Source organism: Heteronotia binoei, chromosome 2 (assembly GCF_032191835.1).
Source record: "Heteronotia binoei isolate CCM8104 ecotype False Entrance Well chromosome 2, APGP_CSIRO_Hbin_v1, whole genome shotgun sequence".
Classification (NCBI taxonomy): Eukaryota; Metazoa; Chordata; class Lepidosauria; order Squamata; family Gekkonidae; genus Heteronotia; species Heteronotia binoei.
The window spans coordinates 116,174,526-116,201,885 of NC_083224.1; the positions used below are offsets into that span (position 1 = coordinate 116,174,526).

The 27,360-nt window shown below is 40.6% G+C and overlaps 1 protein-coding gene across 1 annotated transcript in view; it reads right to left on the minus strand.

Moving 5' to 3' along the window:
• FYB2 (FYN binding protein 2) overlaps positions 1-27,360 on the minus strand; it is a 97,203-nt gene that overhangs the window by 34,912 nt on the left and 34,931 nt on the right. Inside the window, exons 4-11 of the mRNA XM_060233021.1 lie at positions 21,136-21,169; positions 11,641-11,741; positions 10,898-10,929; positions 8,378-8,394; positions 6,501-6,585; positions 4,485-4,611; positions 690-813; positions 553-587 (exon numbers count right to left, since the gene is read on the minus strand). Of these exons, the coding sequence (XP_060089004.1) occupies positions 553-587; positions 690-813; positions 4,485-4,611; positions 6,501-6,585; positions 8,378-8,394; positions 10,898-10,929; positions 11,641-11,741; positions 21,136-21,169 (555 nt within the window). The remainder of the gene's footprint in view (positions 1-552; positions 588-689; positions 814-4,484; positions 4,612-6,500; positions 6,586-8,377; positions 8,395-10,897; positions 10,930-11,640; positions 11,742-21,135; positions 21,170-27,360) is intronic.

Consider the following 27,360-nt stretch of genomic DNA (forward strand, 5'->3'; position numbering starts at 1 on the left):
CAACACTGGAAGGGAGGTTAGAGGTCGCATCCCCATATTACAGATTGGGAGAGGGGCTAAGGTCAATGAGAGTTGGTTTTCCCTGAAATCACTCAGTTTAGTGCATGGGTAAAGCACGATTTGGACCAGGATGTCCTTCACTATATCAGCTTTCAAAGGAGAATTTCATTTATTTCCCCTACAGAAAAGTTTGGGAATTAATGAACAGAATAAAAAAATAGTTTCTCAGGGGAGCCCACGTGGCTTAGGGCAGAAACAATGTGACATTTATGTTGCCACACATACTATAAATGAAGCTGTGGAATGCTCCAAACTACAGAGAAATGTATATTGATATCCATAGAGAAGTAGTTGAGGCTTTGCACTATCCACCATCCCAGTCATTTGTATAATTCAGGCACAGTAGAGAATTCATTGCCAGAGGTTTGGCCCATTGCAATAATTGCTGGGCAAGCTTTGTACAGGTCTCAGACACAAGATAACTTGCACTCTGTGAATATTTTTTTCTAAAAAAAAGGCTTTTGAAAAGTGTTACATTATTTTCATACTTACCACTGTCAAATGGGCTGAAGTTATCAGACGCTTGACTGCAACACAAACAATTTTATAGAATCATATTTTCAGAGATATTCCAGTTTTTAACAAGGATAAATCTAGAGATGAAGGCATCTTATCTGCAGCTTACTCACAACTCTCTCTCTAGTCCTTCTACATCATCATACAGTTCTTCCAGAGCTTGTGCTGGTCTGGAATCCAGAGCTGCTGCTTCTTCATAGTCTTTCAAAGCTTCCAGGCACACATACCCATCTGAAACTGCAGAAGAACCTATGTTTATAATCTCTGCTTAACATGCACAGTGGATAAATTTATTTATTGCTTATTTGTTTTATTACATAGCTGACCAGACCTGAGGAATTAATGTTAATTGACATCTTAATGTTATTAATTTATTTAATTGAAATTTTCAATATATTTAATGTATTATATGATTTTATGTTGCAATCCACCCTGAGAGCCTGCTTCAGTGGGAAGGGTGGGATAAAAGTCACATAAGTAAATAAATAATAAAATAATGGATGCTGAAATACCTGTAGTTTGCATTTATTTTGTAAAAGCCTTCTGGAGTGTCAATTTTCCTATGCTTCTTAAAACTGCCGACAGTGTTTTTCATTGGGCAGTCTCCAGTGGTATACTAGAAGCCAACCTAGGCTGAAGTCAACAGCTCATGCCAGACTGACCTGCCACAATAGATCAGCTTGACACAGTAGAATATGCCCTCCCCAGCTTCCCTTCTTCAGTAAAGTCTTAAACATAAAAAGTATATGGGTTCAGTAGTCTGTTCCTGGGCACATAGAATAGAACTGACATAGTTTCAATGGCAGACCTAGAAGTTTATAAAACAGCCCAAAATGGGCAGTTCTGGACATGAAGGTACAAAGCCAAAATAATGGGAACGAACAAGTCTCTTGGAATTTCTATGTGTGCAAGAGTAGACATACTCTTTTGTTCATCATTTTCTCTTTAGATCTTTAAGAATATACAGTCCTACGTTCAATGGGTTGGATTCTGATTTCCAGGCCACCCATTTACCAGCCTACAACCCGAACTCCCCACCTGTGAAGTACTGAGGATCAAGAGAAAAAATGGCTTCCACATAGCAATTTTCTAGGAATTTCCACTAGTCTATACAGTAAAAGACCACAGAGTTTGGGTAAGGCAGCCTAGAGCATCACATCTTCCTTCACCTTCACCCCCATTCTCCTAGCATTTGCCAAGCCAGAGCTGGGAACACTACTGATTCTCCATTACTGTTGCAGACTATCCTCATGATTTTTCTATCAGTCTCCTATTACCGAGGAGTAGCATTTTGTAGACATCAGTGGACTGCAGTGCAGGGGGATGTCAGAGAACCATTCTACTTTGGGTAGGACCACAAAAAGTAGCAATAATGAGAACATGATTAAAGACACATGGAGTATATACAATTCTTAGACATTCATTAGACAAACAATGCTTGTTCAGAAAGGTATCCATTAGCCTCCAGGGTGTGAAATTGAAGGTATTCATTTGCAAAAAAAGATTGGTATTACTGAACAACCAGATAAGAAGCTGAATATTTTTCTGTTGTCCCTTCAGGAAGAAACCTCCCCGCCCCCCCCCCCCCCCCCAATCTTTTGATGGCTTTTTCTACATTCAGGTAGATTCACATCAGATTCTTCAGCATTCTGGCCAAAGCCAATGGATTTATTCCATTCTCTCTGTATTAAAGGCAGTACAGAGTTTTACTGGGAGAGAAGAACTCCTCAGATTTAAGAATGCAGATGCTATTTGAGTGACAGAACAAGCTCAAGCCTTTGCACAGCAAGGGTGCAGAATAATACAGAAAACAAGACCTTGTTATATTCTTAGCTGATCACCTAAATACAGATAACCAAATCCTTTCCTTGTGTTTTTGAAAGCTCCATGTTCTCCTCAGAAACCTTACAAAGAAATATTTATTATAAAGAAACCTTAGTCAATTAGTCATATGAGCTTTAGTCAAATAATTGGTTTAAATAGTATAAATTTTGCATATGAGAAAACAAAAAAGCATGAATTGAAAAAATGTTTCACAGCAGATACCATCTTTTTTTAAAAGCGTCATTTCCTTTCCTTTCCTCATGTTGAGGGGAGAGAATGCCTTCTAATTCGGCTCTTGCATCTGCTATTTTTACTAGATAGATCAAGATGTTCCTGCAAAAGCTTGTTTCCCCCATACACCATGTATGGGGTTGGGGGTGGTTTGAGGAAGTGAAGCAAGGTAGAGAACCACAGAGGAAGAAGTTGGTGGGGTTTGGAATGCCAAGTGGTACAAAGTTAAAATCCAATAGCAGAATAGTAAAATTAACGAATTCAGAAAATTTTTGATCTGGGTTGCATAAGCGTGGGAAACCATAAAATAGTAACGTGTCAGAATGTGAATTATTCTATTGCTAATAAACCTGGGTCAAAAAGAGGGCATTTCTTTCCCAGAAGTTTTTCCTGTCCAACTAATTTACCTTTTAAGATGTAACATAAATATATACATCATTCTAGTTTGCCATTAGGAAAAAATACATCAAAATATAGTGGAAGATGGGTTTAGTAAATGTAATGAGATAAACAGCCAATATCCCTTATTATTCTGATACACTATCCTAAAAGAGAAATACATTGGTTGTTCTGAAGTTCTGAGAAGTGGGTTTAGCATCTCAGAACTTCAAGAACAGAATGGAGAGAAGAATTGCTGAATTACAAACTATTATGAAACTTGGAACAAACACCTCCCCAGGACTGAACAGAGATGTTGTTGTTGTTGTTTTTTTATCTCATTACATACGCTAAACCCGCTTTCACCAAGTATGGCTATATATCCACAGTATTCCAATGTATTTCTCTTTTAGAATAGTGTATCAGAATAATGCTTTTGTACTGACATACAAACAAGGGATATTGGCTGTTTATCTCATTACATATATTAAACCCATCTTCCACTATATTTTAATGTATTTTTTCCTAATGGCAAACTAGAATGATGTATATATTTATGTTACATCTTAAAAGGTAAATTAGTTGGGCAGGAAAAACTTCTGGGAAAGAAATGCCCTCTTTTTGACCCAGGTTTATTAGCAATAGAATAATTAACAGGCATTCTCACATTCTGACATGTTACTGTTTTATGGTTTCCCACGCTAATGCAACCCAGATCAAAGGTTTTCTGAATTTGTTAATTTTACTATTCTGCTATTGGATTTTAACTTCGTACCACTATTTCAAACCCCACCAGCTATATGTGGCTCTGCTTACTGTACCTCATTCCTTGTCTGAAGAAGTGTGCATGCACACGGAAACTTACGTTCTGAATAAAACTAAGTTGGTCTTAAAGGTGCAATCGACTCCTATTTTGTTCTACTACTTCAGACCAACATGGCTGCCTACTTGGATATAATTACAATGTAACTTAAAGAAAGTGACAGTTATAATGTCCATATGATAATAGGGGGGTAGAGGCTTAAGGGGAGTGTGGTCTCCCTAAGTCCTCTTAACCAAGTCAGGGCAGAGGTCTGATTTGATCCGTGATGTCCTATTTTGTAAAATTATCTCTTCAGTGCTGTATTTCAGCTGTACCAGCTTTCACAATAGCATACCTAAATCAAAAGTTAAGGTAGGAAAGTAAGACACACACATGCACAATTGTCTAGGTTATTACAAGGGAGAGATTAATTAAAAGTTCATTCCTAAATAGAATTAAACTCTTCTAATTCTACTTCAGTCAATGGGTATAACTTCTACTTCAGTCAATGGGTATAATTATGATTGCACTACAACTGCTGAAGTAATTGCAGCCTTAGATGGGGATCAAATCCAACTGTAATCCATTTTTGAGTAGACATACATTAGCAAGCAAGCTAGCTCACTGAATTCAGTACTGAGTTCAAATTAAAGAACCATCCACAGATACTTACAATTTCTGTCTTTTTCTAGGAACTGCTCTGTGAAACTTTGTGCTGTTCCCTTTTGAAGCATGTTCTTCCCAACAGAACTCTCTCCATTCATTCCTTCTTTCACAAGTATATCTCCATCCTCACCAATCTGATTTTAAAAAATTGTGATACTAAAATTAGTTTCTATTTTTATTTAATTTCTAACTCTTATATCCTGCCTCAGCAACAAGAAGCTAAAAACTTAGAAAGTGCAGCATCATCCAAGCTTAGGAGAGAAGAGAGTTCCACAGAAAGTGAACATCCTTTCTGTCATGCTAAACCATATCCCTTTAGCAAATGAACACACATTTAACAGGGCCTCACTTGAAGATCTTTACTGACAAGATGGTAGCCCCTTAGATATTTGCCAGGGTCCTAAGCAGTATAAAGGAGAAAGTTATGCTATGGGAATGCAGCTTTCCCACCTCTCCTTCTCAATGCACTCTTCTTTGCCCCCCCTTATACCACTTGTGGATGAGAGGCCTAAAAAGAGGGGGAGGGACAAACAAGAATCACCACTGTGCTCTGCAAACAAAAAAAGCTGTTCCATGTAGAGTTCCCAGCCTCCCATGGGGGGGGGGGGGGCAGAAGTTCCCCCAATTTTGGGGGCCTCCAACCAGCCTGCACAGGATTGGCTAGCAGGGGAAGCCACCTCCAAAGAGCTCCATGGGCACCTGACATGCCCAGCACGATGACACCCCCCAGAAATGATGTAATTGTACAGGGCACATTGGGTTGGGATGCTCTAGCATTTGGGTTAGGTTTTTAACCTAAATGGTAGAGTGCTCCCCATGTGACATGCCTGGTGCAATTATGTCACTTCTGGGTGATGTCATCGTACTATGTGTGCTTTGGACGCGTGATGACAGCCCCCGACCCTGCCAGCAGCCAGGAAAGACCTGACAACAATAGTTCCATGCCCCAACCTGGATAGCCCAAGCAAGCCTGATTTCATCAGATCTTGGAAGCCAAGCAGGGTCAACTCTGGTTAGTATTTGGATGGGAGACTTCCTTGAAATACCAAGTTGGAGGACAGGGACAGGCTTTATTCAGACACCTCTCTGAATATCCTCCAGGCCACCAGCAGAGGCTGACATGACTTCCAGGTGCAGAAACACACACAAATACAAAAAAAAAAGCTCTTCCATGAGAGGAATTGCTGCACTAACAGACTGGCAATCTGGCATCATAGAATCTACACAAGATTCTTTAGAGTTTTGTAGGTAAGAACCAGTATTTTGAAATGTGCCTGGAAGTAAATCAACAGATTTCAAAACATGCCTCGATTATTTGTACAATTTGTTCCTGTTCAGGAGAACAGGAAATGTCTCCAGTATGAGGAGATCAAAAATATTTCATCCCTTAGAACTCACTCTTAGAAGAGGGACGACAGGACAAAAGATAGGCAATACATTTGATGAAAATCCATTTAAATGTTTTATACTAGTCCTAAAAGCATTTTCAGAAGGAGGGACTGTATTCCAAATCATAGTTCAGCTGTTAGAGAAATAATAATAATAATAATAAATTTATTCTTATATCCCGCCCTCCCCCGCCAAAGGCGGGCTCAGGGCGGCTCACAGGCATGGGTCATAAGATGCTATAGTCTTCAAACTGAGCATCCAGTTCAGATTAGGAATGACAGCAACAGCCATAAAGCTACTTTTCCACCCCAGGAGGAAGAGACACATGCCCAAACCAAAATCCTGTCACTTCTAACCTCAGGAGACCAACTGTCTATCTGTGTGGTCTTTGAGAAAATCTGATATGTTGTTGTGGAGGAAGGACTTCTGCTACGCTGAATACTGAAGAACAACATTATGAAACCATGAGAAACTGTTGGAACCTCATCCTTCTCTCCAATAGTGCTTCCTGCACTAGCTGAAGAAAATGCTAAACTCACATTTGTGAAATACAGATGCATTTTGAAAACTAAAAATGGGAACCATTGTACATTTCCTGGTTCTTACAGGGTTGAATTTCTTTATCTAAATTTACCTTGAATCTCTCTTCAGCTGCTTGTTGTTTCAATGATTCATTATTATGGAATACTCTTCTCTCTAGTTCATCATCTGTTTCAGTGCTGAAGTGTTACCAGATAACAAAATATCATGCCACAGATAACGCAATGGCTACTTCTCTAGAGAGTTTTGGAAGAAGACCACACCAATTTACCCCCAACAATATTAAATCTAATAGTCACACATTTCCTTAACCTCAGGATATAAGGATCTAAAAAGGACTCAGGAATGCATACAGCTGATTACATTTTCTTGAATGTTTCCATTCAATAGGTTTTCACACTTATCTTGGAACTGTCAGGGTAGTTGTGTGGTTTGAACTGCATCAAGAACAAAGTTGCTATTACTTGCTCTGCCCCCTTCCTGTAAAACTATCCCTCACATAGAGTCAGAGCACTCATCAAATCTGGAGTGAGGCTAAAACTACTATCTTAGATAGCTGAACCAGTGGAGTAAAGCAGCAATATCAGGAGGACTACAATGTCTAGTGCAGTGTTTCCTAACTTGCATGTCCTGATTCAAGAGTGGATCCTGAAGCCTGTGAAAGTGGATCCCAGTCTTTTGCAGGTTTAATCATTTGTCAATGCTCTGCTTTTTCATGTGGTCTCCATACCAAGTAAATTTTGACTTATGGGCTACCATAGAATCAAAAAGGTTGGAGACCACTGATCTAGAGAGAAAACAGAAAAATCTAGGGAACAGCAGCACATCTTTTGTCCATGCAACCACCATTCATTTCCAGCACGGGACGCCAATGTGAGGACTAGCTATTGGTGTGGGTCACCCCTTTGAGAGATCTGCTTCACTGATATCACAATGATAAAATTATTGCTCTGTTATTGTTTTCTTTTAGTGGTAGAATGTTTGTTTCTTCCCTCCCCTATGGAGATTTGGGGAAGGAATGCTTGGTTGATATACTAATAATTTGTACTAATAATTTGGCTATCGTTGATCAACCTACTGGTTCTTGGATACTTGGGGATTTCAGATTGGATAAATGAGGGATGTCTTTGCCCCCTTTTGAATATTAACAAATCTTCAGTCTTATCCAGTCTATGCAGTTGCTTTGTCAATTTTGCTGAAAAGGAGCTGTGTACTGTTACACTGTTCTGTGTGGGCTTTCTTTTTCTTAATTAGAAGATCTCCCAATATGTTAATGTTAAGAGTTTTCTAAACTAGGTATTCTGTTTTCTACTGTTTCATACACTGCATTTTATTGCTCATCATCAGGGCTTTTTTGGTAGAAAAAGTCCAGCAGGAACTCATTTGCATATTGGGCCACACACCCTGACCCCAAGCCAGCCAGAATTGCGTTCCTGTGCATTTCTGCTCAAAAAAAGCCCTGCTCATCATAAAATATGCTTGTGGGCTGTGTATGGGGAGAAATATGCTAAGCGTCACTAGTTTCAAGGAGGGTAGAAAGTGTTGGACAACAAAGAAGTATTGCCAGCAGAACCCAACTGGTCAGTTAAGGGGAAAGAAGTCTACATACTTTCAAACCTGTCTCACTTCTGACAACATTCTGGAAGGTAAACAGGCATGCTATTGGGAAGGAGGAAAGAGGCAAATATCCATCCCCCCCCCCCTTCCCATGAAAGGCAAAGGCAATAAAACAAGCAGTTTAGGACAGACCTGTAATAATGGATCTGAGGCTTCCTAGCTGATAAATCAGTGAGGATCAAATTTCTGTGCTCACATCAACTTTAAATTTATTTAAAAGCAGCTATAGTACTGAGGCTACAGTGTATGTGTCAGTGTGGAGGGGGGGAGGGGGGAGAAGAACAGATAGGAAAGAAAATACTGAAATTGTATATTGAGGTAAATTAGGGGAGGAAAGAGTTTAGTTCCATTTACCTGAGCATTCTAGTTTTCTGGAAAAATACATGCACAAAAATCCCAGAACAGAACAAAAAATTCTCACACCAGCATTTTTATATCTCTATGTACTTTGCAAACAAGAATTTTAATTGCCTGTTTAATAAATATAAACAAAAATGGTCTCCTTCCTTGTATCTGGCTGAACTTTGCTAGGAAGGAGTCCTTGGGTTAGTAGAGTCATCCCTTAGAATTTCATCCCAATTATGTGGGGGAAAGTCATAGCTGAAAATGCTTCTCATTAAAACTTTTTTTTCAAGTGTGATATCATTATTTCAATGTTCCAATAACAGAATGAGAAGCAGTAAATTTAGGCAAGAAAGGTCTAAATGATTTTCTGAAACATCACTATTATCAATGGAAGCAGAAGCCTGATGAATTCATCACTTGGATCAATTACATGCTGGCCTTTGCTTCATACTTTATTCTTGTTGCATGGCCATTTATACTACCTTTCCAGAAGTAACAAGAAATTTTTAACAGACATTTGCTTCCACCTCACCATTCTGAGTCCACACAATTATATATCTTCAGTCAACTTCACTTATGAACAAAAATCCCATTGCTCTAATATTTTATTGTGAAATATCAAGAAGCAGCTCCAAGAAAATTTACCTGTGTGTGGCAGTGAGAAAAGGATTCTATACATAAAACAGAGAGGACAGCTTCAGTTATCACACATTCAGACTCAGTTCAAATTGAAAACAGTGCCGCATTGTTGTTCTACAGTACAGCAGAAGTGTATTTCGTGTCATTAATGTGAAACCAGGGGACAGAAGCTAAAGAGACAGTTTGTGCAAAATGCTTCCATGGGAAAGGGGGAGGGGGCATCCATTTCACCCAGCAGCATCAGTCCACAGCTGAGGGCCAGGAGAGAAATTCCCCATGTGCACATAGTCTTTGGGCTCTCAACCACTATTTTCCCTTTATGTGTATATTGCCAGATGTCTAAGTAATTTTTAAAGTTTTACTAATAAGAAATTTCACATGGAGTTTAAATTCTTCACTCCTCCTCCTTATTCTGTGAATAAAAGTATGCAGATGTAGTACACTTGCCAAAATTTGCATTCTTGTTGCACACTTTGGTACTGAAACACAGATCATAAGAGAAATCATGTTGGATCAGGCCAATGGCCTATCCAGTCCAACATTCTGTGTCACACAGTGGCCAAAAAAACCAGGCGCCATCAGGAGGGTCATCAGTGGAGCCAGGACACTAGATCATGGCATGCTGCTTCATTGACGTCTCCCATGTGAACACATGATTGGCAGCACTGGACATATGAAACAGGGGAATAAAAGGGGGGGACCCCACTTCAGGAAGTTAGAGTTGGCAACATTTATTATCTATTCCATACTATATAATGGGAGAAACAACTTTTTACTGTGCATATGAGATTCCTGTATGCTTTCTTGTTACTGGCATCATCCCCATTACAGTGGTGGGACTACCAGATTTTTTTCTCAGAACACTCTGAGATAGCCCTTATTATGCGGTTTTGGCACTCTGATTCAGTGCTTCTCTACATGCTGGGTACTTCACTCCCCATGCAACCAACCTTGTGATAAGCATCTGAGAACACAGTGATAGATTTAGTGGAAATGTCAAGATTTATGCAGTTTGTTCAACCCCCAAGCATCTAAGGGCAAGCTTGCTATGGGGAAGATCAGCATACAGATTTAAGTTTATTTATTTATTTATTTTTCACATTTATATCCCACCCTCCCCGCCGAAGCCGGCTCAGGGCAGCTAACAACAACATTAAATATCCACAATAAAACAATAAAACCATAAAGCATGAAACAAGAGTCAAAGAGACTGGTTCAGCAGCAATTTGAATTCACAACCTTCAGGAATGCTGTCTAATTTTATTAGCAGTCCAGTTAGCTATAGAGATTTATCCACTGGGTAGGCAGAGGAAGCCAAAGACAACTGGGCACAATGCTGTGCATGTTGCTACCATACTATGATTCGGTGAATTAACCCTAGTTCCAACAGGCAAAAACCTTCAAAAGATCTAACAAAGTGAGTAACCAATTCCTAACAAACTTAGGATGCAATCTTATGGAAACATGGAAGTATACATTCAACTGAAGTCCATGGTGCTTACTTCCAAGCAAAATGCATAGCATTAGACTGAACAGCACTCTACAGTCCTCAATGAACAATGCACCAGAACTTAACTAGTGTAAATTGACAGGTGCTCGTGGAACTGAACTTCCCCTCATACCATTACAATGTATTGTGTTGCCTACAATCCCACCTCCAAGGAGTAGTGGGTCCCAAGAACAGCATGGGGTGAACTAGGTGTCTGTAACATAAGGGAGTAAGTAACTGGTAAAAAAAATCACACTCCTCATTTGCAAATTGATAACAATATTTTTCACCACCATAACACATAATTTGACCCAATTCAACAGCTCAAGCTTGCATGTATAACAGCATGATGAATATTGTATGATTCAGGCTTAGGGTAATGAATAAAAGAAATAAAATACCTTGATAGTGTCCATTTTCCCAGGCTTGAAAGCTAGAATACAAATAGTCAATAGTTAGCACATTTTTATTCAGTTCATTTCCATTATAATACAGTCATTACTACTGATAATTTGGCATTTCTGTTAATGCTAGAATAGCATGCATTCTCCACCTTGGTTTCTTTACACTATTTAGTCTTTTAATAACACCATTACAGGAAATAAGTCAAAATCAGAGAGCATATATTTGCACACACACACACACACAGGCTAAATGGGCCAGTACACATTCATAACTCTGCATTATTTGCATACAATTCCATGTATTGCTATCTGTATCCCAGACCTCATAAGTGGAGGCCTACAATGTTACTTAAGGAACATCTTGTAGAATGTACTCCCCAGCAAACAGCTGAGATAAAAAGTGATAAAAGGATGAGTTGAATGGCAGCAAGAAAAAGATCAAGAATCACAGCAAGAGTTACTACAATACAAGAGATAAAGAATCCCATACTCTGCAATGAAGAACCAGACACAAGTCTTAAGCTATTTCTAGCTGGACAGAAATGTTCTCTTAGCTTCACATATATTTTTTTCTATCCTTGAATAGCAATGCTTAATTTTTTTGTTAAGCACTTTCAGATCTCTCTCTGCAACACCAGACTAACCCATATTACAAACTCATCTACTATGGAGTTGCTGCTCTCCCGCTACAACAACACATTCCATAAACATGCATATACCAAACAGCTGATGATACTTACAATGTCTAGTTTCTTGAGCAACATTTGAGCAAGAGGAATTTTCTGTCTGTTTCAGGTAAGATACTGTTTCTTCATAACTGTTCTCTTCTCCAGTTTCAGGACTAAGAAGAACAAGGTTGAAAAATACTGATTTCATTGGTTGAAAAATATTGTAGAATAATGAAGTAAGAAACACTTTTCAGAGGAAAAATGGCCAGTACAGAACATGATGTGATGCATTCTTGGACTGCATTCAAATATCATGGGCGACAGATTTTGTCTGTGACAGGCATGGGAACACAACTTGTTAATGTGACACCCTCATGCAGGTATCTGAGAAACTGGAATTTGTAAACTCCCCATAATTCAGAATCTTAAACTGGGATTAAAAGAAGGTTTAGAATCCCTGGGACTGTGGTGGAATGAATAGGGAAACAGCATCCATATTTGGATCTTAAGGTCACAGGATCTTCATTGCTGTGAGATGGCCATCTAGCCTCTGTTTAAAAACCTCCAAGGAAGGAGAACCCACCATCTCCCGAGGAAGCCTGTTCCACTGTGGAATCGCTCTAATGGTCAGGAAGTTCTTCCTAACGTTGAGCCGGAAACTCCTTTGATTTAATTTCAACCCACTGGTTCTGGTCCTACCTTCCAGGGCCACAGAAAACAATTCCACACCATCCGCTATATGACAGCCCTTCAAGTACTTGAAGATGGTGATCGTATCACCTCTCAGCCGCCTCCTCTCCAGGCTAAACATCCCCAGCTCCTTCAACCTTTCCTCATAGGACGTGGTCTCCAAATCCCTCACCATCTTTGTCATCCTCCTCTGGACCCATTCCAGCTTGTCTATATCCTTCTTAAAATGTGGTGCCAAAACTGAACACAATACTCCAGGTGAGGTCTTACCAGAGCAGAGTAAAGCGATACCATCACATCACATGATCTGGACACTATACTTCTGTTGATACAGCCCCAAATCACATTTGCCTTTTTAGCCACAGCATCATACTGTTGACTCATGTTCAGCGTATGATCCACTAAGACTCCTAGATCCTTTCCGCACATACTACTGCTAAGACAAGTCTCCCCCATCCTATAGCCATGCATTGGAATTTTCCTACCTAAATGCAGAATTTTACATTTATCCCTGTTCAAATTCATTTTATTGATTTTAGCCCAGTTTTCCAGCCTGTCAAGGTCATCCTGTATCCTGTTTCTGTCTTCTTCTGTGTTTGCAACCCCTCCCAATTTCGTATCATCTGCAAATTTAATGAACATTCCCTCTATTCCTTCATCCAAATAATTGATAAAGATGTTGAACAAAACAGGTCCCAAGACAGATCCTTGAGGCACTCCACTTGTCACTCCTCTCCAAGAGGATGAGGAACCATTCACAAGCACTCTTTGAGTATGATCTGTCAACCAGTTACAGATCCACCTAATGGTAACAGGATCCAAACCACATTTTACCAACTTGTCAACAAGGATAGTATGTGGAACTTTATCAAAAGCCTTACTGAAGTCAACATAAACGATGTCTACAGCATACAGCATTCCCCTGATCCAGCAAGGTAGTCACTTTCTCAAAAAAATAGATCAGGTTAGTCTGACATGACTTGTTCTTGAGAAAACCATAGAAAACTCTTAGTAATCACATCTATTCTTTCTAAATGTTCCAGGACCGACTGTTTGATGATTTGTTCTAAAACTTTTCCAGGTATAGATGTCAAGCTGACGGGTTGGTAGTTACCTGGATCCTCTTTTTTACCCTTCTTGAAGATGGGGACAACATTTGCCCGCCTCCAATCTTCTGGCATCTCTCCTGTTCTCCAAGTATTCTCAAAAATAGCCAAAGGCTATTAAATCCGCAAGCTCTTTTAGAACCCTTGGATGCAACTCATCTGGCCCTGAGGACTTAGTTTCATTTAAAGACACTAGGTGTTTATGTACTACCCCTACGCTGATCCTAGGTTGGAACTTCATACCTTCATGTGCTGTTTTTGCCATGTTGAGCACCGTTTCCCTCAGAAGAGAAGACTGAGGAAAAGTAGGAATTGAGCAGTTCCGCCCTCTCTTCATTACCTGTTACAATTTCACTTTCTTGCCCTAGCAATGGGCCTACCATGTCCTTGGCTCTTTTTCTTACTCTGAACATAAGAAAAGAACCCTTTTTTGTTGTTTTTAGCATCTTTGGCCAGCCTAAGCTCTTACTGAGCTTTAGCTTTCCTAACTTTTTCTCTACAAGCACTGGTGATTTGTTTATATTCAACCTTGGTTATAAGGCCCTCTTTCCAATTCCTAAAGGTGTCTTTTTTATTTCTCAAGTCTTTAGAGAACTGTTTATGGAGCCACTTCGGCTTCTTTAGGCTTTTTCCATTTTTTCTTCTCATAGGAATCATCTGTGATTGTGCTTTCAGTATTTCGCTTTTAAGAAACTCTCACCCCTCCTGAACCCCCTTCCTCCTAAGTATTTCTGACTATGGGGTTTTACCCAGCATAGTTCTAAGTTTATCTAAGTTTGCCTTTCTGAAGTCCAACCTATAAGTCTGACTACGTATAGCTTTTCCCTTCCCTAAGACTGTAAATTCCAAAATCACATGATCACTACTGCCCAGAGTGCCCACTATTTCTACTTCTTCAAACAATTCTTCCCTGTTGGTGAGAATTAAATCCAATAGCAGATCCCCTTGTTTCCGTCTTCACTTTCTGGAAAAGGAAGTTGTCAGCAAGACAAGTCAGGAATCTATTTGACTTTTCATTTTTAGCAGAGTTGGACTTCCAACACATGTCTGGGTAACTGAAATCTCCCATGATCACTGTATCCCTTCTGTTGGAGAACTTTGCAATCTGCTGTAGAAGTATCTCATCCAAGTCCTCTGACCGACTTGGTGGTGTATAGCAGACCCCCACAAAAATATCACTGTTATTTCTAACTTCTTTTATTTTACCCAGAGACTTTCAACTGAGCTGCCATGCTCAGATTAACATATTTCCTCACGTATATACCTCCTTCACATATACCGCTACACCTCCGCCCTTTCTCATTTGCCTGTCCCTTTTAAATAAGTTGTACCCCTGAATCCTAATATTCCAGTTGTGAGTGTCATCCCACCAAGTTTCAGGAAGGCCCATTATGTCATAGTCTCCTTCCTTTATTAGAACTTCCAGTTCCTCCTGTTTGTTTCGCATACTCTGTGCATTAGTGTAGAGACAATGGAATCCATGTTTTATGCATCCTGAGGGTTTGGTTTCCGTACAAGCCTGCAAGTTAACATTACCTATGAACATATGAACATATGAAGCTGCCTTATACTGAATCAGACCCTTGGTCCATCAAAGTCAGTATTGTCTTCTCAGACTGGCAGCGGCTCTCCAGGGTCTCAAGCTGAGGTTTTTCACACCTATTTGCCTGGACCCTTTTTTGGAGATACCAGGGACTGAACCTGGGACCTTCTGCTTCCCAAGCAGATGCTCTACCACTGAGCCACCATCCCTCTACCTAGTGTATGTGCCACTCTCTGCAAATCTTTAATGTTCTTATCACCAGTTTCTGGCATCATACAAGGCTTTGAATTATTGTCTCGCTCCCCCATACAATTTAGTTTAAAGCCCTCCTTATTAGGTTAGCAAGGCTGTTACCAAACACCCTTTTCACTACTGCCATAAGGTGCAAACCATCTCCCGATAGAAGACCACCATCTCGAAAGCGTAAATCATGGTCCAAAAATCCGAATCTTTCCTGATGACATCATCAACGTAGCCAGTCGTTTATTTGAAGTATTCGTCTTTCTCGTTCTAAGCCACGGCCTTCAACAGGAAGCACTGACGAGAACACAACCTGTGCGCCCAGCTCCTTCTCCTTCTGACCAAGAGCCACATAGTCCTTTCTAATACGTTCAGGGCTACGTATTAGAGGAGGAGGAGGGCAACAGTCCAGAAGAAAGTATCTGAGTGAGGATAAGGGAAGGAAGGATAAACGATATTGTGGTTGGAGTCTGCTACAGACCTTGTAGCTGCTCTCCTTGAACAACTTGACAGGGAAGCCAAACATGACCTTGTAGTTATGGGTGACTTCAACTTCTCTAATGTGTGCTGGGAAACAAACTCTGTAAAGTTTCCACAGTCATGCATGTTCCTGACCTGTCTTGCCAACAACTTCTTTCAGGAAACAACTCGGGAACAATGGGAAGCAGAATCCAAATCCTTGCTGCCCTACACCAATCACAAGACCCTTGCTGGTTTGAATGATCCAATAACATGCTCACGCAGGAACCGAGTTGTATATAGTTGGCCCTGTTGGCCCAATTCCTCAGTCTTGAAGTGCAGCCTACCTAATGCTGTACTGATGTTCACTACTACTTTGCCTCTTAAATGCATTGAACCCACTATATTATAGGATCCAAGAAGCCAATGTGGATGAACAGAAAATTCCATGAAGTGCTAAGGGAGAAAAAGGAAATGTTCAAGAAATGGAGGAAAGGACATACCTCTAAAGAATAGTATCTGTGGGTTGCTACGCACTGAAGGTCAGCTATCAGATAGGTCAAAGCTCACGATGAGCTAAAGCTGGCCAGAGAGGCTTACTACAACAAGAAAAGCTTCAGATATGTGAGAAGCAAATGCAAGATAAAAGAGGCAATGGGCCCACTGTTGAGTGAAAATGAAGAAACTCTGGCAGAGAACAGAGAAAAAAAAAGGCTTAATGCCCATTTTGTGTTAGCACAATACAATTAAAAAAATGTTATTTCTGAAACATGCAGGGAAATCAATTTTATTATGATTCATTAGCACAGTATTAGTAAAAGCCAAGAAAATTTAATTTAGCAGCAGCAACAGCAGAGTAATGGACTTTTGGGGGGTGGGCGGGGGGGGGGAGGGAGTATCCCTGAAAGGGACAAAGCCATTCTACTCTGCTCTTATTCCACTAAGCCAGAAATGCATCCGGCTGATTGGTCACTACACAAATCATTTCAACAGCAGGATTTGACAAAAGCCAAGACAAACTTGTTATGCATAGATTCAGAAGCATGTGGCTCAGCCAGTTTATCAGAAGACCTGCATACCCACACCCGTACTGGTCAGTTAGCAGCTGCCACGGAAAACCAGAGAGAACAGGAAACTGGAGTATTCAGCCAAGTATCAAGGATATCGGCCTGTCCTCTAATAAAGTGTGTGTGTGTGTGTGTACATGCGCATGCTGCTGTTTTCTGAATGCCTGGTGCATACATTAACCCTTAATTAAGTCAGAACAAAGTTACTGGATGCTTCTGGGAAAATCAACCAGCTGCCAAACACTAAAGCAACTCCAAGTATAACCAGACCCTGGAAATTCCTTTTCCCTTCAAACACAATTCAGCTGGATCCTTAATTCTGCAAAGTAAGTAGATCCCTCTTGCCTCAGCAAAACTATCAGAGATCTTTACAGTTAAGCTTCCTTGTCCTAGCTCACTCATCAGTTTATACATCCTCCTAAATTTTTTATGAATAATCTTTTCAAGGACACATTTATCAGCTTTATCACACTACCAGATATCCAATTAAACACTCTCACACAGAAAGATCCAAAACATAAGCCATTCTCAAAAGGCTGTCTAAACAGAGGCCACCAGACAACAACTTACGTAGCTTAAACTTGTGCTTGCTGCAAAAACATTAGCAAACAGGAACTCAAAAACTCATCTGCTGTCAGACAGCGATAACAATAAAATCCAGCTCTTAGCATCTGCGGATTAAACTAGCCCAGAGTGTTTACAGGAACAGTATATAACTGTAGAATGTCAAACCACTGAGAATGAAGGGATCAGAAATTTTGTGCAGGAATTGAGCAAGCTTCTTTGGAGAAAAAAAGAACAGCACACTAACACACACATCTCATGCTTTACTTACTGCAGGCTAAACAAAAGAGTGCCAGTGAGATACGAAAGGAAATAAAGCAGAATTGGATCTGTAGCCTTGTAGTATTAATAGGAGTAACAAGATTCATGGGAAAGGTTGCATTTAGCAGATTTCTGCAGCACCTAGTATCACTTACGAAAACAACTTGTCTCCATATTTCAAGCAAAGCAAGCAATTAACTTTTGAAGACGTAAATAGCAGTCAGGTATTCATGCTTCCTAGGAGTTGACTAACAAGCTCTGCTTCCTAATCTTTTGTATCTAATTCCCCTTTCAAGTTTTAGGAGTGCCTGGCTCCCACTGGGGCAGGGGATCCCCTGGTTTGGGGGACCCCAACCTTCTTGCACAGAGCAGGTCCTGGTTTGGGAGGCCCCAACCTGCCACTGGGGGAATCCCCACCCCCAAAGAGCCCCATTGTTGCCCAATGTGCCCAATGTGATGACATCACCCAGAAGTGAATCTTAGAGTGTTGCACTGGGGACGCTCTAGGATGTGCAATAAAATTCTTTGGTACCACAGAGCTTTTACCATGAATCCTAGCATGTCCCCAGCACAATGTGGCTGGCCCAGTGACTTCATTTCCAGGTGACATCATTGCACCACTCATGCTTTGCAAAAGAGAGAGGCATCCCCCGCCACAGTGGCAGAGGGACTTGGCAACCCTAACGAGCTCCCTCATTGGTTGGGACTGTGGTACATCCACCTTTGGCCCATCAAACCATCAACTACTTTTGCGTTGTATTGGCGACTCTGTTCTCCCCCACCCACTGGTGGCTCAAGGACAGTCACGGATTGGCCCTCTGGGGAAACTGTTAGGCAGTGGCTGCTGCTGTTGCTAGACAACTAATCTTGCTTTTCAGTAAAAAGCAACCAAGCTTGGTTCTTTCAGTACATGCTGGTGGGGGAGGCCCTTTCAATTGCTATATTGGCCTTTGAGGCAGAACTCATTGGTTGACTCCCCTCCTCTCTCCCACCTGAGTGGCTGTTGCTAGCCAGCCAAGCTGATTCCTCCACTCAAAGGCAACCAACCTTGGTTCTGTTCCTACTCTCCCATTGGCTAAGCCGCCTGTTGCACTGCTTTGCAGAGGAGAGAGCCTTCCCTTGACTGGCTAAGGGTTGAAGGAAGAAGAAAGCCTTCCCATGATTGCTGAGGGAAGGAGGAGGAAAGAAAGCTTTCTCTCAGTTGGCTGAGGACTCCCTTGATTGACTGAAGACTCCTCCCTATCCTCCTCTGGGAAGGAAACACCCAGTGACAGGGGGGGAAATAGTGTCCTGTCACAGTAGACCAGATACAGAGAGAGACAGATAGGGAGGGAAAGCAAGACAGAGAGAGACTGAAGTCAGTATTATCAGAGTGTTGTTCTGAAAGGTATCTCTAAAGGCCTCTGAGGCAGAACTCATTGAGGCCAGTCCTGACTACAGCTCCCAGCTCCAGGTTGGTGGAAAATCCCTGGAAATTCTGTGGGCCTAAAAGGTAGGGTTTCAGAGTGGGATTTGCCAGACCCAGGGTCTTGCTGTAGAAGCTGACTGGGTGATTTCAGGATAGTCACACACTCCAGCTTCACGTAACTCACAGGGTTGTGGTGCAGATCGAAAGGGGGAGAGGAGATAGATATAAGTTTCTTTGTCTCACCACCACTGTGGAGAAAGACTGTCCTTTTCCTAGGTAGAGGCTGCAAGGAGTGGGGAGGTGACAGAAAGATGAAGTCAGAGAGGCAGATAAAGGGAAGGAGATAGGGTTGCCAATTCCACATTAGGAAATTAATGGAGATTTAAGGGTTGGAGCCTGGATATGGTGGGATTTGAGGAGGGTTGGGCCTCAGACTGGTACAGTGCCATACACACCAGCCTCCAAACCAACCATTTCCTCCTGGGGAACCACTGTTGCCAATCTCCAGGTGAAGGCTGGAGATCACTCAGAATTACAACTACTCTCCAGATGGCAGAAATCAGCTCTCCTTTTTTGGGGGGGTGAGTGAATGCCTTCACTTGGGTGGGTGGGGAGACAGCAAGGGTGTGAGGGCACTCACCCAGAGCCTCTTTCTAGAGCCTGTTATATTTTTCTTCACAGTGAGCCTTATCCCAGGTCACACATAATCATGGAAGAGTTTGTGACATAAAGTCTTCCACAGATGGTAGCATTACTTAATAGTAAGGTCAATACATTCCTCATATGCTCCAAAACACCATTTCCTGTATCATGTGACTGCTGGAAACCGGTCTCTGGGCTGAAGTAACCACTTTTTGGCTTACCAGTTCACACAACAGAGAACCTAGGGTCCTTGTGACATTCAGACATGAACTGTTTATTCTTCTAAATTCCCACACACAAAGTTAAAGTTGCCAACTGTAGACTGGAGAATACCTGGAGATTTGAGGGGTGGAGCCTGAGGAAAGTGGAATTTGGGGAGGGGAGGGACATCAATGGACTCCAATGATCCCCCTTCCAAATATGCCATTTTCTTCAAGTGAACTGATTTTTGTCACTTGGAGATCATTTATAATCCCAGGAGATCTCTATTGATGGTTACCTGGAGGTAGGCAACCCTACATGGGGTACCCAAGTTTAACTGGGACTATAGTGTGCATGAAGAAGGGGCTTCAGCTCCCCTGTTTTTCCCCAAGTGAAATGATCTGGGGAAGAGGAGAAAGATACTTTAATGGATGGCTGAATCCAAGGATACTCTTCCAATCCTGATATAACAGCATTTATCTGGTGGAGAAAGCGGGGGGGGGGGGGTATATCTTCCTGCTGCAGAGTTTTACTTTACCTCCTGATGCATTTATGAGACTCAGCTGCAGGGGGAAGAGTGAAATAGACATTACTGTGAGTTTCAATGTGTTCTTCATTGTTCAGATGCAACCTTGTAATGTTAAAGCAATGAAAGCATCTGGGCTGAACAGGGAATCTATGGCAAAAAGACCACTTGGCCGAGAGCTTTATATGGGGAAATGAGCTATTTATGGATTTGGGACCTTTGTGTTCTAGGGCAATAATTTCAGCTAAATATAAAAAAGGGACATACAGTGACAACTGCAGCTTTTGAAAGGGTACAATAAAGAGCTTGCTTGTGTGTGTGACATGCCATCAGTCACACCAGAGTCATGGAGACCTCATAGGGTTTTTAAGGTAAATGAGATGCAGAGGTAGTTTGTCAAGAGTGTTTTGCCATTGCTTTCCTCCCCAAAGTCTACCTTGGTGGTCTCCCATCCAAGTACTGAGCCTGCTTAGCATCCAAAATCAGGCTGTACTATACCATTCCACAATCCCCCCTCCCCCCAAAAGCTTGCTTAACTGAAATAAAATTATGAGAGACACTCAAAAGCCACATGGGCTTGTTTCTTTCCAAAGCTAGGAATTACTGATACAATCGTTGTTTTAAGTTTCTGTATGTTCTGTGGAAATGTACATTTAAATGGTAATTACAAAAAAACACAACAAAGCGTGCATACACAGACACACACACAAAAAGGTACAGTGGGCATCTTAAAGTAACCATTTAGTGCTTGCCCTCTCTTTCAGCCTTCAGGTTTCAGACATCACTGGCTTTACATGAGTGTGTTTCAAGAACTCTGGTTTCCAGGCAACAAATGCTCACACAAAAAGATACATACTTACTTTTCAGGAGTCAGATACTCATCATCTACAGCATCTGAAAACACAATGTTTTATTTATTTATTTATTTGAAGATTTATATTCTGCCATTCTATTTAAAAATAAATGTTGTAGTATACACTAGAAAAGTAGAATTTGGCAGTGAAGTGTTTATTTTTTCATGCTAGATAGAATTCCAAAAAAATAAAGATTGCAAATCATATTACAAGTGGTTAACAAGAGCACAAAGACTCAAATTGAAAGAAAAATGCTATTATCCTCACTTGTCCCCTTCCAGATTCTGGAGGCCAGATCTACCACCCTCAGAAAATAACGGCCCTTGAGAGTTTAAAGGGAGAAGGAGTGGAGAGGAAGGGAGAAGAAGCTGTCCCAGAACCAGCTGGGCTGTGCGGCACTGTATAGAGGATGCTTTCATGTGATGGGATTGACATGGGGACTGATTTGGGTAACAAATGGGTATGAGGAAGGCATTCTCAGGCTCAGTAATTGTGGGACCTGCCTTGGGTTGCCAAGTCCCACTCAGGAAATATCTGGGGACTTTGGGGGTGGAGCCAGGAGCCAAAATGTGACATCACTTTTGTGGTGTCACATCCTGTGATATCATTTCCAGGTCAACGGTCACATGATGTCACTTCCAAAGCTTCCTTCTAATGATGTCACTTCCATCACATTGCACCAAAAGCCCACCTCTTCTTTCACATCAAAACAATTCCTATACAGCAACAAACTTCCAAAGTCCAAACTTGCATGACCACAAGAAAACTTTGGCAAAAGCACCAAGAATGCTGTAGAATTCTACTGGTGATTGGGGGCGGGGGAGGGGAGAACTACAGACCAAATAGCAAAATATATGTTCAGTTGTATCCAAAATAAACGAATAAAGAACCTGACCAAAGCACTCTAGGTTTTTAAGTAGTTCAAGTTTAAGCAGAAAATAATCTAGGGAAGAAAAAAGAAGAAGTTTGATTTAAAGCAGCAATCAAGAATATCAGCAGACTCATTCCATTCAGCTCACACATAGGGTTGCCAGATCCTCCCTGGACACAAGGTGGGGATGGGGGCGAGGTTGCCAGATCTAAGCTGAGAAACTCCTGGGGATTTAAGGATGGAGTCTGGGGAGGACAGGAATCTCAGCATCAATTTTCTCCAGGGGAATCTGGAGATAAACTGTAATTCTGAGTGATCCCTGAGTCCCACCTGGAGGTTGGCATCCCTGCCACACACGTGCATAATTCGTAGCTTGTTCCTTCCCATCCCACCCCAGTATGAAATACAGCTTACATTTGTGAAAAAGGTCACCCTGGCATTCCTTTCCCCACCCCCACCCTGTGCTCCAGGAGGAGAGGGAAGTACTGTGAAATAAACACAAGACAAAAGGCTGTGATTTTTTGGAAGCAAGGGAGAGCCAGTGCCTGGCTGGCAAGTAGAAAGGCAGCATTTTCTTGAAGATTTATTACGTTCCAGCTCAGCACCCCAAAGCTAGCAGCTGCCCAATGCTTTTTACAAACTATATTCCGTTCTGATATCTCCTTTAAAAAATTAATATCTCAACCTAGGAACTTCTGGGAATGGCGATTTTGGGCTTATCTGAAAGGACATGCTTCAATCTTTAAGACTGTACATTCAAAAACTGATTTGGTGAGGTCAAATTTGAAGCCTATTTTTATAATGGGCAGGCAGTGATGTCTATCCATAAATCAGGAGCAAAGCAGATTCATATGAGGGCTAGGTCACTTAAGGAAGCAAAAATGTCCAAAATGCAGGAACAAATAGAAGCCATGGAGGCAAGATTGGTTAAAGTGATAAAAGATTCAGTAACTGAGTGTAAGAAGGAATTAAAAAAAGACATTGAAGAGCTCAGAAAAGATTCCCAAGCAGTGTTAAAGAAAGTGCAGGAGGTAGAAGAAAAGGTGAAAAACCATGATGCAAGAATTGAAACGGTGGATTCCACTATTTAAAAAATGCAGGAGAAAGCAGTACTACAAGACTGTAAATTAATGGAAAATCAGATACGTTTGAGAGGGGTGCCTGAATCTGCTGAGACTGATTTAAGGACATATATAATAAAAATCATTGCTGAATTTTTGGGAGATGACCCTGATGAAACCAGTTATTTTTATGATTATATCTACAGGGTTAATTCAGACTATGCTAGGAAAAATAAACTACCAAGGGATGTGGTAGTGAGATTGGTGACAAGAGATATGGTGGGAAGGATTCTAAGTAAACAATTTGAAAATACATTGGCGGTGGATGGCAGTAATGTAAGAATCATGAAAGAATTGCCAAGGAAAGTTATAAATGACAGAAGATTGTACAAAAAACTGACTGACAAGCTGAGAGAAAATGAAATGAGATACAGATGGATACTTTCAGAGGGTCTAAGTTTTGAATACAAAGGAAGGAGATTTACAATTACAAGTACTCAAAAAATGTCGAAGTTTTTGGAGGAACATAAGGAGTTTTGGGGAACATATTAAAAATAAAGAACCATGATGGATTACAAGTGTTGTGAGCCGCCCTAAGCCCGCCTCGGTGGGGTACGGCGGGATATAAATCTAATAAAATAAAATAAAATAAAAATAAAATAAAATAATTTCTTGGAATGTAAATGGACTAAATGCACCTCAAAAAAGAAGGGCAACTTTTCATTGGATTGGGAAACAAAAATGTAATATAATTTGCCTACAAGAAGTACACATCAAACAAATGGATTACAATTTTTTATGGAATAAACAACTTGGTGTGGAATTTTGTTCATTGGCTAAGGAGAAAAAAAGGGGAGTGTTTTTTTATGTGAAACAAGAATTAGACTCAAAAATGATTTTTAAGGACGATGATGGTAGATTTATTGCGGTGGAAGTGATGTTGAATAATAAAAAAACTTTGTTATTGGGATTGAATGCCCCAAATGGAGCAAAAGACTTTTTCTTTAAAGACATTATGCAACAATTAGATCAAGTGACATATGAGCAAATTATGTTAATAGGAGATTTTAATGGAACGGTAAAAATATTCTGGATAGATCTGGGGGAAAAAAATAATGATGGAAAACTACCAAAGTCCTTTTTTGAACTAATGAAACAAGAAAGTCTGGAGGATATATGGAGGGAATTTAATCCCAAAGAACATGACTATACTTTCTTCTCAGCAAGACATAATTCTTTCTCAAGAATTGATATGTTATAGATTATAAAAAACTTGGGACTTATAACGAAAAAAAATAGAGATTCTTCCTAAAATAGGGGCAGACCATAATCCATTAATGTGGTCTGCAAAACCCATGAAAAAGATTTTAACATGGCGGATAAATGAAGATTTGCTGCAGAAAAAGGAAGTAGTAGAGTCTCTGGAAAAGGAGACCAAATCTTTTTTCCAAATAAATGAAAATGAGGACATTCAATTTCAAATGGTGTGGGATGCATATAAAGTGGTAATGAGGGGCATCCTAGTTACATTGAATAATAAAGATAAAAGAGCCAAAGACAAACAAGTGATGGATATACAAAAAGAGATTGGAAAGAAGGAGAAAGAGCTTAAAAAGAGGCCTGGGAAGAAGAAAATTATAAGGGAGATTACAAAGTCAATTGAGACATTTGTTAAATAAAGAAGTGGAATGGAACTTAAAAAGACTTCAACAGAAATCTTTTGAAGGAGCGAATAAGCCTGGAAAATATTTGGCCTGGCAAATGAAACAAAAAAAAAGGGAGAACAAAGTGATTAATAAAATTATATCTGGAGGCAAGGAAATTGTTGATCACGAAGGAATCAAAAGAGAATTTTATAAATATTGTGCTAAGTTGTTTAAATGTCAAGAGGTGGCCAAGGAAAAGATTGACGCATATCTATGGGAAATCATTTTGGGGTCTTAACTGGAAATATGGAAAAGGTATTAAATGAACCAATTGGAAAAGAAGAAATAGAGGCTGCAATTAATTCAATGAAATTAGGGAAGGCACCCAGATGGCTTCACAGCAAAATTTTATAAAGTCCTCGTGGAGGCCCTACTACCAAAACTGCAGAAGTTGATGAATACTATAAGAACAGATGGGAAAATACCTAATACTTGGAAAGAAGCAGTAATTTCACTGATACCGAAAGAAGACAGAGATGCCATGAACGTAAAAAATTACAGACCAATTTCATTACTCAATAATGACTACAAAATATATGCTAGAATATTAGCAGAACACCTTAAACAGCATTTGAATAACTTTATTAAAGAAGAGCAAGCAGGATTTCTTCCCAGGAGGCACGTTAGAGACAATATCAGAACAGTTATAGACATTATTGAATATTATGAAAAACACCCTGAAAAAGAGGTAGCATTATTTTTTTGCAGATGCAGAGAAAGTATTTGATAATGTGCATTGGGATTTTATGTTTGCAGTGATGGAGAAATTGAGATTGGGAGAAGATTTTATAAGAATGGTGAAGGCGATATATACTGAACAACAAGCAAGGCTCTGTATAAATGCAGATTTGACGGGAAAAAATGATAATTAGTAAAGGAACAAGACAAGGTTGCCTTCTATCTCCATTGATATTTATAATGACTTTAGAGGTATTGCTTATGCAAATCCAAGAAGATAAAGAGATAGAGGGACTGAAATTGAAAGTTTTTTCTTACAAATACAGTGTTTGCAGATGATGTAATGTTTATAAATGAAAATCCCACTCATGTTACACCATTGTTGCTACGTAAGCTACAAGAATATGGAGAATTGGCAAGCTTTTATATAAATAAAGAGAAATCAAAAATTGTGTGTAAAAATACGTCAAAGAATAAACAGAAAGAACTACAAAGTTTAACAGAGTGTGAAGTGACCTAAAAAATAAAATATCTAGGGGTATAAATTACAACAAAAAACATTGACCTGTATAAAAACAATTAAGAGAAACTTTGGCAAAAAATTGATGGAGACATTAAAATGGAATAAGTTGAACCTGTCTATATTGGGCAGAATTTCATTTCATTTGAAAATGAATGTTTTACCAAGAGTTATGTTCTTGTTTCAAACAATTCCAATAGTGAAAGATAATAAACAATGTAATAAATGGCAGAAGAAACTTTCAGAATTTGTATGGGCTGGAAAGAAACCAAGAATTAAAATGAAAATTCTGACCAATGCAAAAGAAAGGGGAGGCTTTCAATTGCTGGATTTAAAGTTGTACCATGATGCAGTTTGTTTGGTGTGGATCAAGGAATGGATGACATTATTAAATAGAAAATTATTGGCATTAGAAAGTCATGGAAATGTTTTTGGTTGGCAAGCTTATTTGTGTTATGGGAAAAGTAAGATGGACGGCTTCTTCTTACATCACTATATAAGAAGTAAGGACAGGTTTCTTACCTGTAACTGGTGATCTTCGAGTGGTCATCTGTGCAATCACACATATGGGTAATCCGCAGGATTGGCCCCGACCTCGGAGAGTTCAAAGCAATCTTGATCGTAGATCTGGCGCGCCTCCCACTTGTCCTGGGAGGAGGCAGCTACTGCGCATGCCTGGACAAGGGGGAGGTGCTTAGCCACTCAGTTTCTTCCCGCCGCCGGATAGGTGGAAATAACTGTGCTAACTAGCTTCCAGCAGCGGGGAAGGCTGGGTGGGTCTGTGTGATTGCACAGATGACCACTCGAAGATCACCAGTTACAGGTAAGAAACCTGTCCATCTTCTTCGTGGTCTCTGTGCATTCACACATATGGGTGATTAGCGAGCCATTTCTTCGGAGGTGGGTGCTGGATCTGTAAGAATATGTAAGGTTAGAGCGTAACGTAATGATAGTGGTACTCACAGTGGTTAGTCGAAGATCGACCGTAGCACCGCTTGTCCGAAGGAGGCATCTCGCCGGGCACGAACGTCGAGAGCGTAGTGCGAGGCGAAGGTAGATGTGGAGGACCAGACGGCTGCGGCGCAGATGTCCTCTATAGGGATGCCTTTCATGAAGGCGGACGAGGTAGCCACGGCTCTGGTTGAGTGGGCTCGTATATGTTGAGGGATGGGTTGTTTTGCCAGCTGGTAGCAGAGTTCGATGGCAGCAACAATCCATTTGGAGAGTCTCTGAGTAGATATTCTGCTGCCCTTATCATGGGTAGCGTAGGTGACAAAAAGTCTAGGGTCTTTACGGATTTGGCGGGTTCTGTCTATGTAGAAGGCTAGGGCTCTCCGTGCATCCAAGTTGTGGAGCGCCCTTTGTCCCGCGTCCGCGGGGTGCTGGAAGAAGGCT